The 12,079-nt window shown below is 35.0% G+C and overlaps 1 protein-coding gene across 1 annotated transcript in view; it reads left to right on the plus strand.

The window, feature by feature from the left end:
* LOC130828230 (probable anion transporter 6, chloroplastic) overlaps positions 1-11,829 on the plus strand; it is a 14,832-nt gene extending 3,003 nt beyond the window's left edge. The window contains exons 3-15 of the mRNA XM_057694086.1: positions 1-34; positions 211-263; positions 2,385-2,459; positions 2,853-2,933; positions 3,502-3,563; positions 3,709-3,776; positions 4,858-4,973; positions 5,422-5,458; positions 6,052-6,147; positions 6,859-7,000; positions 7,083-7,135; positions 11,323-11,409; positions 11,498-11,829. The exon at positions 1-34 is cut by the window's left edge and continues 66 nt beyond it. Of these exons, the coding sequence (XP_057550069.1) occupies positions 1-34; positions 211-263; positions 2,385-2,459; positions 2,853-2,933; positions 3,502-3,563; positions 3,709-3,776; positions 4,858-4,973; positions 5,422-5,458; positions 6,052-6,147; positions 6,859-7,000; positions 7,083-7,135; positions 11,323-11,409; positions 11,498-11,599 (1,006 nt within the window). The 3' untranslated portion in view covers positions 11,600-11,829. The remainder of the gene's footprint in view (positions 35-210; positions 264-2,384; positions 2,460-2,852; positions 2,934-3,501; positions 3,564-3,708; positions 3,777-4,857; positions 4,974-5,421; positions 5,459-6,051; positions 6,148-6,858; positions 7,001-7,082; positions 7,136-11,322; positions 11,410-11,497) is intronic.
* Positions 11,830-12,079: the final 250 nt, after the last annotated feature.

Raw genomic sequence — 12,079 nt, forward strand, 5'->3', positions numbered from 1 at the left:
ATATATGCCAGGATTAGTTTTGTCTAGAATTTTGGTATTTTTTTAAACTTTTTTTCCTTTTTAAGTCAAGCATCATGAGTTTTGTTTTGTTTTGCATGGCATGTATAATCACTTTTCCTTTGCCATGAAAATGTTATTGTTGATTGAAGAGTTTTGAATGGAGTTTTGAATTGTACAGTGTGTGACTATATCTATTCTCTCTGAATTCAGGTTGGAATAGGTGAAGGGGTTTCACCATCTGCTGCTACAGATCTTATTGCCCGGTATAGTATAGTTGATCTAACTTAAGAATCATGCTCTTCTTTGTGTTTGTTTTGGACATCCATGTGTTGTTTTGAACTTGTACTGCTGCTCATATGTTCTAAAGGTTTCTACTTTTAGTGTCGTTGGCAGTATTTTATGTAGATTTTTCTATGTTCCTTGCTACTTATAGGGTGGCCAGTATCCAAATTATCTGGATATGCCGTAAACTTCTTTCCAAGCCTTCTATCAACAGTATATCTGTTGGGTGTAAGTGAAAGTTTTGATTTATTTAAAGAAAATACTCAGGATTTCTAATTTGGGTCTCTTGCTGCATTTTCGGAATTGTGATTTTTTTTTTCTGTCTTTCCAAACATTAGTAGAGTTTTATAGTTTGTTGTCCAAGCCTAATAATTAAAAGTTTTTTTTCTTTATTTTTTTTGGTAGTTAAGTCCCTTTGCTAGTTCCATGTTTTGTATTTACAGTTGCAGGATTTTGGACAACATGTTGTTGGAACATTTAGAGCATTCTATTTCTAAGATATCCCTGAAGTACTATCAATAAAGTGGGACATATAAAGCTTAAGGCATTAGGTCCAAGTATATAATGTTAAGGATTTTACACAAAAAGAGAGTTAATGTTGTACTGAATTATTATTGAAGCTGTTCTAGTAACTTTTCCGATTATAATATTTCCTCCACTTAGTGCTTTGGGTAATAGAAAACTGAAAATTGTAATAAGAATAAAATAAAGAACACAACAACTCCAATACAGAAGTTTTATGTTAGGTGATGAGAAAAACATACGAACTGTTTGAGTTTTTGATCTTAAGGAACTAAAAGAAATCAGAGGATGATTATGTTTCCATCCATGTCCATGTCTCTTATTTATAGAATAAGATGACACCCATTCATCAATATGTTTCATCCTATCAGCACATTGTTCGATATAACGTAACATTACTTGGAAAAAGGTGTTTTTACATAGTAATAAAGTGTCCAAGACGAATAACCATTCATGGAAATAGAGCAAAAAATCCCAAAACAAACGAAGGAAAAAACCGTCGTTGTGCCGCACGCATTTGGTCGCGCGTTGCGGAGATTTGGCAGAAGAATTGTCGCAGTTTTTTGTGCCGGTCGGTGCTCGTGGAGCAGGTTCTGCTTTGGTTATTTTCGAATTTTTTCGTTTTTCATGATAAAAATATATTAAAGATGTATAATTTACTTAAAAGCTTATATACTTCCTTATTATAAGTTTACATACATCCTAATTATACTTGGATACACCAAATATATATCATATAACATGCTAAGTAAGATTGAAACAAACGAAGCAAGTGCAAAAATAGGATTTCCTCAAACGAGTACTTTCGGTTTTTGTGAGACAGTTAAAGCTTCATTTCTTTGGTTTTTGGCCTGTCCTCGTTCGAGCACACTTGTATATACATGAATTTTCGTGAATCGATGCTCTGTCTCGTGAATGAATGTGATGTTACGCAAGTTGTGTTTTTTTATTACAACTGATGTTTTACTCAATTCCTTGGGATGAAATCATGTAATGTATCTGTCAATAGAGGACATGTGGGTGATTTCTTATGACAAGAAAAATATGAAAAATATGAGAAATAACTTCATATACACTAAGAATTTCTGAATTCTTGTTTTACGTTTCTCGACACTTGATCAAATAAAAAACTTTGCAACCTTATATCGTTTCTGATTTTATCATCTTCTTAAACTTCGCAATCTTTGTGGAGGATATATTACAAAAGGATAGTTACCAATCGTCTTCAGTCAGTTATCAAGATTTCCGATCGACTTAAGTATTGCAAATCAACCTTCATGTTTTGTCCGTTTGGTATCAACATTCAACACAACAAGGATATTTCCATACACTAAGGAGACTACAAATATATCTTGTAACTTTGTATTATACTTATTTGTATCATTATTTCTTAATACATATTCTATTGTCCAATACTTTATAGTTTAACATTTCTAATGTCGCTTGCATCTGCATGCATCTTTTTCGGTACATCTTCTCCTGGTTTACAATCTGTAATAAAGCTTTTACTTATGGATTATAAAAATGGATTTGAAGCTTCATTTATCCTACTTAAAATTTTCCGTATAATTACTTCGCAGATCCATACCTTTGGAGGAGCGCTCACGGGCTGTTGCATTTGTTTTTGGTGGATTAAGTGTAGGAAGCGTAGCCGGGTATTGCTCTCATTTTATGCTTTCTGTTTTCTTTTAAATGAAGTAGGGAGACTTGTGAAGCATGTCTGATATAATCTCTAACCATACCTTGTTATTTAAAAATTTAAGGTCACCAAGTTTGTGCTCATCAGGGGAATCTTTAAATTATAATCTTTGTAAATGTAGGGAAATTGGAATTTTGCTAAAATGTAGTGTGTCAAATAAAAGATATAAATTGTTTGGTTTCTGCTTGTACCTATAAAAGAAAGAATGATATTAGGATAGATGTTGAAGACATAGACTTATTAAAAAAAACATTTGAATGAGTGTAAACGGTAGTGAAGAGGTAAACTTTATTTGTTAATTGTATAATTTGTCACAATATTTCCTTACTTTGACTTACTATGTATTCAGGCTTCTCTTGGCTCCTCCACTTATTGAAAATTTTGGCTGGGAATCTGTATTTTACTTATTTGGCCTTCTAGGAGTTGCGTGGTGAGCCCCTATAGTTTCGTTATATGTTTCATATTTCTTGTTCTTGCTTCAATCTACCAAAATCCGATTTAAGATTTTGAAAACAATCATGTGTTTGAAACTTTGAATCCCAATTTTGCATTTTTTCTAATCATAAGATTATTTCCTAGCTGTCCACTACTGCTTCACTTAGGCAAAGATTAAGTCGATACATATTTCCTCCCTCAGACGGTCAATCAGTGGGATAATGTCATACTTTTGTTTTGCTCTTGTGCTAAGGTGCTTGTGTAAAATGTTTATAACAGTTATAAATATTAAAGTTCATTTTGTTGATTTTAGTGGTTTTGCAAAAAGATTTTTGTGCTTTTTGATGAATAAGGCGGATGTTTCGTACTTGTGTACTAACTATACAACTTACTGTTATTTAGAGTAGCATGTGAGCTTTTGCATACAAGCATAATTATTTTGTTTTAGCCCCTATCTCATCAAGCTTTGTTTCTTTTTTTGTTTTTCGATTTTATAGAAATATGTTTTCATTTGCCAATTTCAAGCTCGACTAAATTATGCCTTTAATATCCGAACTTAAAAGGTTTTTGGGCTTTCAGTATATCGATGGAGAAGAGACTCAGCCAGATGCTTCAGTCATGCCTAGTACGCTGCCACTTTCTTTTTTTTGCATTTCCTTCTCATTTGCAGAGCTATTGTTTTCAAATGTAAATGACAGTTTTCAAGCTCAAATTACAATTTGAGATTTATTCCCTTATTTTAACACAATTTAATTTTTTTTTTAAAATAGGTTTAGAATCTACATCTGATAAGAAATCCTCTTTTGGTTCCATGGAGGAGCTAAGTAGCTCACTGAAGGTAAAAACACATTTACATACAGTTTGTAGTATTCTGAAAAATATCAGTAATGTCAAAATTTTCATTTATCGAATGTTTGCTACTTGACTTTTCTTTTGTAGATTTTACATAATTTCTTCTTTTTTGCAACCCTTTTGGTGTTGATTCTGTTGATACTTTTACGGCCCGTTTGGTTAGTGGTACTAAATGTTGGTAATGGGAATGATTTATAGTGTAAAATTTCGTCAAAAGTCCCATGTCATTCCAATGGTGATGAAACTTTTATCACAAAAAAGTTTTTTGTTTACAAATTTTCATTACCACTTAATACCACCTCTCCCAATGGTAATGCATTGGAATGGATTTTATGAAGAAAATGAGATGATTGGAGTTGCACAAGTATGACCATCAAGGTAGCCAATAGATTTTCTCAACCAAAATTACACTAGTTTTCATTCCCATTACCACCTTTTATTATCACCTACAAAACAGGCCGTTAGTACTATAAATGTGAAAATTTGTTCGATGGGAAAGTACTAATCCTTGGTTATCAACTATCAGAAAGGTTTTCTTGTATCTTTCTTTGCAGCAGCTTGGGTTAGGAAGAACAATTTGACTATTAAAGAAATGGTATAAAATATTTGATGCTTTACTTAATGTTAGAGGGGATAGCTATGAGCCTAACAGTTTCTAGGATAAGTTCATCAAAGCTTTTTCTTGAATGATATGATCTTTGTCGTAAGCTAGATTTTTAGTTGATAGCTTTATATTTATATTGAGATGATTATTAATATGCTTAATTACTCTTGAAATGACTCAGAAGATGATGCTGTTAAAGAAACAAACAAGACTAAAGAGTCCAACTTGACTTGATCTTTAGTTCTTATATCGGACCAAATTGTTCATATGATTGGTTGTATCATTGTCAGTGCTCTATTTACTAGATAATGACTCTGTATTGTTGGTACATGCATGATTTTCTTGTCTCCTTGCGTGGCACAAAATATGAAAGCATTTGATAATAGTGTCTCCATAATTTGGGATTAGAATCATGAATTTCTTTCAGGCATCACAGAATCATTGGTTTTCCTCTTCTTAACAGGAAGTTCCATGGAAGGCATTTTTTCGAAGTCCCGCTGTCTGGGCAATGATATATGCACATTTTTGTGGAAGTTGGGGACACTATACTTGTCTATCTTGGCTGCCTACATATTTTAGGTATGTATAGTGTGGTGCATTACCTGCACGGACTAGATTTTAGGCTATAGCTATTCTTAGAAGCTATATGATTCCTGGAAGTTATCGAGTTGTCATGGATGGTATGGAGAGAGATGATGTTTATCTGATCTTTCTTACAGGCTGACAGTCGTGTAAACTCTCTAGTATGCATTACCTGCACGGACTAGTTTTTAGGCTATAGCTATTCTTAGAAGCTATATGATTCCTGGAAGTTATCGAGTTGTCTTGGATGGTATGGAGAGAGATGATGTTTATCTGATCTTTCTTACAGGCTGACAGTCGTGTAAACTCTCAAGTATAAATCAGATTTATCAATAATTAAGACTGTTCAAATGAAAAGTCTATCTCATGATTCTTATCTGTATTTTGTCTTAAATTGTGTTTATACAGCAATAAAGACACTAATTTCTGTTTACATCTGTTACAGCGAAGAATTGAATCTTAATCTGACAGAAGCAGCAGAGGTAAGGTTAAATTCAGATGCTTTATCCAACCCTAAAAAGAAAACTTGGATCATGCATGTTAGCAATGTGATAGCAGCCAAATTACTTGGCTGGAGAAAATTATTTGTCAAATGTATTTGGCACATAAAATTATTCTCATACACCATTCTATTAATATGACGCACACTATTTTTTTAGTACATTTCCTACAATTTTAAGGTTGCTGCTTGAGATAAATTTAATTGAAGAAAATAATTTAAGTTGGAAATTCACTAGTTTCAAATGGGAAATGTAACAATAACACAGGGAGTACAATTTTAGCCATAAAAACATGTTCCAGTCATCTTTGCCTGAACATGTTAAACCTCAACCTGACTTTTAGAAAGATATGTATGTGTTAAGAGAACTATTCACTCGTGATCCTACATCAGAAAATTAGGGAGAGTATAACCAATGTATAAACTAGTGGGCTACTCCACCTACTGCCAACTGGTTTTAGAATGGAAAATCATCAAGCTTATATGTGGTTATATTACTCTCTAGTGCAGGCCTAATATGTCAACCCATCATCAAATTTAAAACCATAGTCTTACTATTTTCACATTCTGATTTAGGTTGCTGTTCTTCCTCCATTGGCCTCGGTTATCACTACCACTCTTGCTGCACAATTTGCTGATAATTTGATTTCTCGTGGAATCGAGACAACTACAGTAAGTAGTTCTTGTATTTGTTAAATTGAGCTGGACTTATTTTGATTGCCAACATATTATCGGGGAAACACGAGGTGCACACACTTTATAAGCCAAGGAGATACCATCCCAAAACCATATGGCTATGGGTTGAAGGGCTCCAATAACTTATAAAGTGTGCAGTTGCGGACCATCTTGAATTCATCGATGCGTGGATAAACCATCCCAATAGTGTTGCTCATATGTTTATGCCTAACTTGTTTTATAATGGTATTGTTTTAGAATACTTTACGTGCTTCTTTTCATATGATGTTACATTTCTTTTCTGGCATAACCCAGTATTTATCCAAAACATGAATTTCTCTAGCATTCTTCCTAACACGTTCCTTACTTAACTGCACTAACATCAGACGTTATCGTATTCTAGTTGATATAAGAGATTTGCAGTCACTTATTCTGGTACATTATTATGTGAGACATCAAGGAATATTTATCTGTGCATTGTGGCTATCATTGTCTCCTGCCAAAGAAAAAAGGATATTATAACTTAACTTTATAGTGTTTTGCTTGCTTACAAGCTTCAGCTGAGCATGTTGTGTACCCTTAGCAATTATGACTCGTTCTTCACATGAGTGGCTGTAGCTTTCTGCCCACCTAATTTGTTGATCACTTATATTTAAACTTTCCCGAGTTTTCATCGTTTAGATTCATGTAATGTTTTTGTGCATGTAGGTGAGAAAGATATGCCAAACTATATCATTTCTATCCCCTGCTTTCTGCATGACTCTTAGCTCAATAGATTTGGGGTTGCCACCTTGGGAAGTTGTAGGAATTCTAACCAGTGGTTTAGCCCTCTCAAGTTTTGCGTTATCAGGTAATGTCATATCTGATCTTCAGTTGAACAAGGATTTTAGTTCATTGTGGGAGAATACCTTTTCATGTGAATTTCGCTGCAGGTCTTTATTGCACCCATCAAGATATATCACGTGAATACGCCAGTGTACTTTTGGTATGAATTTTTAACATTTTGTTCAGCTTTTATATTGTTGAATTCGATGTACCTTTGCATCGCATACTCGCCTGCATTGAACTATCCATAATTAATTTCCGACATTGCTTTTGCCGAACTATGTTGCTTTAAATTATTAGGAAAATAGTTGCATGCATTGATAAAAGCTTTCTAACTAATTTTGAGGATGTAAATGTGTTAATAGTCTGGTGAGCATATTCAGTTATGTCTGCCGGACCACAATGAGTTGCTACAGTCTTTCTGATATAAAGTATTTTTCTCAATCAGCTTTTTTTAGGGTTAAAATTTAAGATTTTATCTGAGGGCAGCTGAGGAACATTGTTGATAGATTATGTATTATAGCCGCTTCTAGCCTTCAAATTGAGCTATGTCGGGGAAGGTTTGGATAGGCTCACAACTAGACCTGTGCAATGGGCTGGGGGCTCATCAGGTCCCCGGATCCAACCCTTTATTATACGGGCTTTAGATGGGTCGGGCTCTAAACCGGTCGGATTTTTGTTGGAGCCTACTTTACATCAAATGGAGTGGGTTGAAAACGAGCACGGGTCCTAAACGGGCCTTCATGCTCTAAATTCTGATCATGGTGGAATGATTTAAAAAGTGATTCTTGATGAATTTTCAATGTTCTTTGTAATATTCTGCATAGCAATGTCAGGTGTTCTTTGTGTAATTTAATTGATTGACATTTATTGCGCAATTCTACATTCAAGAATGTTACTTGAGATTTGGTTATAAAACATAACATTGTATTACCTCCAGCACTTCCACTTCAAAAAAACAGTAAATGACATTAAAGATAGCCATGTGCTATCTATAATTATCAACACTTCCAGATCAAAAAAAAAACAGTAAATGATTCATTTCTATAATTTGATAAATGGACCGAGCGGGGCCGGTTTTGATGAACCCGACCCGTTTAAAGCCCATCTTATATTTTGCAAGGCCCGGCCTGATCCACTCCATCTCTACTGGAGCCCAACCTGGCCCATATCCGGCCTATTGCACAGGTCTACTCACAACGCACAATTCACGAGGACAATGCCAATCACACAATTATTCTCTAGGACTTGACTCTTTGCAAGTGATAACTGATCATTGGTCTCGTAGGTACCATTGCTGTCTTTGACGAGGGCATTATACACTTGGGCTCGACTCTTTTTTTTTTTTTTTTTTTGAATTAAACTTATAACTTTTATTTTTTGAATTAAACTTATAACTTTTATCAAGACAAATCAAGAGCAATCTAGGCAAGGATACCTTGGGAAAATGGTTCCATATGGACTCTTTCATTCGCATCAGTTGCCTCCCAGCTAGCAACTAGATGAGCCACCGTTACCACTACGACGAACATGATTACATTTAAAAATACAAAAACGGTGTTTAAGAGAGACAATGCGATCATAAAAAGAAGAAAGATAGGGGAGAAACCACGGCGTTCATTAAGAATGGCAAAGATAGTGGACATAGAATCCTCTTCCAGCTGTACGTTCGTGAACCTGTGTCCTAGACTCAACTCCAGCTCCAACATCTCGGCAGCAGGTTAACATAAGAAGTTATCCCAGACTGCATGCATACGCCTAACACCAGCTAGCAGAATATTCCCCTCATGCATAGGGATCACCTCCCCAAAACCTCTCGAGAAGCCTTCCGCGACATTTGCATCAAAGTTCACATTCACTTATCCTTCATTTGGAGGCATCCAAGACTCATTGATCTTCAAAACAGGCTGCACCCTAGCGTAAACATGTTTAGTATAAGTCTCTCTTGATGCATTTTAAGAAAACTGGAGGCCTACTTCATTTTGAAACTTACTGCCTAAAAAAAAAGAACACAAGCCATAGACACATCCTTTTTTGACATTTTATTCACTAACCAATTGAAAAGAGCCACAAAGCTGTCTAGTGGAGCATTGCAAGATCATTTAAAAGGGGCAAAGGGGCAGTCAACCCATAAAGATTTAATACTCAAGCAGTCCAGGAGGGGTGATCATTTCCTCTTCATTCGAGCACCTATCACACACACACACACACATATAGGCGATTGAGCCCAGTTTCGATTTGAACACACACTATTTACAGCCATACCATCTTTACACGCTTGCCAAGAAGTATTTCATCTTTTGGGAACCCTGAAGATTCCACATATTGTTGCACAGAGTGTCATCAAAGTCTGTCCCAATGTTACCAGGATTGAAGAATGATCCGGGTCGTTGAACAAGGTCAGGAACAAGATTCACCAGTTTTCTGGGGTTACGGAATGACTTAATCTAGATCGCGGTAGGATTTGGGGTTGATTACCAAATAAAATATACCTTAATAATTTAGATTTTAGAATCGGACAAATAAAAACAAAGAAAGTCTTTAAAATAGTAAAATCATAAAACAAAACAAAAAAAAAAAAAAGCAATAGTGAATACGACAACAATGATTAACAATGAATAAAATAGGAAAAAGAACACTTAAGAGAAATAAAAAGAAAAAACTAATCGAAATAGAAACAACTCCTACTTAGTGGATGTTGACATAGTTAAGAAAAATAGAGAAAAAGGAAAATAGATAGAAGAGAAAAGGGAAAAGAAACTTTTGAAAAGTACAAGTGGATGCCTACATCTCCATACCTTTTTACTGCTCCATTTCATCCGTCCTCCTGATCCATTGTGAATTCTCCATATTTGATTTGCCAAAAGAGCCAAATTTTTTGAAACATTTAAGATCTTTGAAAAGCATATCCCCTTGAGATTTTACCAAACATAAATTTTTCTAGATTTGTCATTATTAGAACCCCGCCAAAAAGGAGCAATCATGGAGTGGATTTCATCGATAATCTCATCTGGAATCCGAAAAATGCTCATCTTAATAAGTTAGAATGGCTTGACTTAGTGCTTTTTTATCAACACTTCTTTCTTAGGCGTGGCTAAGACTTCTTTTTTCAACCTTGAATTTTCTTCTATATTCTCTCTGAGACAAGAAAAGATATGTTTCTTTGATGCTCCAATTATAGTGGGCAACCCTAGGTATTTTGCATGTTTATCAACACTTGGGCTTGATTATGACATGTTAACATTAGTTGAATTTTTAAAAATTGATGTGAATTTGGCCTTAATTAGGGGATTTTTACATCATTATGTGCTATCTCTTCTTGTTCCTGTCAAGGATCGGACCAATCAAATAGATGTGACCAGAGTTACAAGTGTAAGTTTGTCTTATGATTATGGACTATTGCCGGTGGGGCTCTTGAGTTGCTATCTAGGATGAACAAACGAGGGTAGGTGAGGGCTTCTCTCGGGAACCTCCACCGATGCTTTAAGTCGGTACGATCACCAACAAAGTTGCCTAACTCACCAGGTGGAAGATTCGGGCTTGTTTATGTACGTGAGGTCCTTTCTTATATATTTAATGAAGTAATGGAGAATATAATTGCTTTTTTTAGCACATGCTTATGGAAATGATGAGAGTTTGTATTTATAGTACGACTTGAGCATTGAATGTTGTCAAAACCCTACCTGTGAATGTTACTGATTTGCCAAACGGTCATGATAATGACCTAAACTTTAGCGCTGCCTTCGGGATTGATAACATATGCTTTGCGAATTGTAGAATATTCTTTTAGGGCTGACGTAGACGTCATTGTTCATTGGGTATTCTTCCGTTATGCTGATGTTTGTTGTTTTGCTATAAATATGCTAAAATAGTACCATATCAGAAATGTTCCTTTTTGGATGCTTTTCCAGTTATGTGCATGGCAGTTCTTATGTATGTGACATAGTACCTTTTGCATCCTAGTCACAGCTGTCAACAAAATATCCTAGACGTTGCCCCAAACTATTTGGGCTGGCTAATTACCTGTAAGGATGGATGTGAGTTTTGTAGGATGAATTGCTGATGTGCACTCCTGGTGAGACTTTCTGTTTGTCCAGGCAGCCTCGCAGTTTTCACGCTCCAAAAACTCAAATGAATGATGGCCTGATAGCTGAGAATGAGATTATGAGATATACAAGACTTCATTCTTTTTAACTGAAAAAACCTTAGAGAGTTCGAATTTTTAGCCCTTCTCGGAAACTTTTTTCTGGAATAAACTTGGTTTATCCGAATTTGCCAGATGAATTATCTCTACTTATTTGAATGCCTAATGACCTGCATTAATGACTACATTTTTGTTAATTTTAGGGCATCACGAATACGGTGGGTGCAGTACCAGGCATAGTTGGTGTAGCTCTCACAGGCTATCTACTTGATTCAACTCATTCATGGAGTGTAAGCTCGATATCGTTTTCAATGGTTTATTATCATGCAGTATGATGCTTTATGGTGTTGATCTGTTTTGTGGTGTTCACTTTTGCAGATCTCGTTATTCGCGCCATCGATATTCTTCTACTTAACAGGTACAGTAGTTTGGTTGGCTTTTGCAAGCAGCAAACCACAAAGCTTTTCCAAATTAGACTAGAGTGGATTGGGTGGGACTTGATGTCTTTCTTCCCTTGCAACATTGTAGATGACCTTTTCCCTATCTACAAACGTACCCCTCTCTCTAGTCTCTAGTTTCTTGTATATTCATATTTGAAAGAATTAGGAAGAATTATATCAAATCAAGATTCGCTGATATTGTATATTCGTATATAAGGAATAGTATTTTGTATTTTTTTTCTCATAATCAATAACGATTATAGATGTCAACTAATTTGCGGAATTAGATAATTTAGGAATGAAATTTTGGTTTGCAGTTTAGTTTTGTCGTAAAACTAACACCAAAATCAATTTTGATTCTGTTTTTGATTTTTCAATGTCAATCAAGTTTTGTTAGAAGTCTAAATCAAATTAAACTATAGAATTTGGTTCTCTAGAACTAAAACCTAATTCAGACTGAAATATTTTAGTTTACAAAATCTCAATCCTTTCCAAACCAAACTATGAAAAAAATACAACC

This window comes from Amaranthus tricolor, chromosome 12, assembly GCF_026212465.1.
Source record: "Amaranthus tricolor cultivar Red isolate AtriRed21 chromosome 12, ASM2621246v1, whole genome shotgun sequence".
Classification (NCBI taxonomy): domain Eukaryota; kingdom Viridiplantae; phylum Streptophyta; class Magnoliopsida; order Caryophyllales; family Amaranthaceae; genus Amaranthus; species Amaranthus tricolor.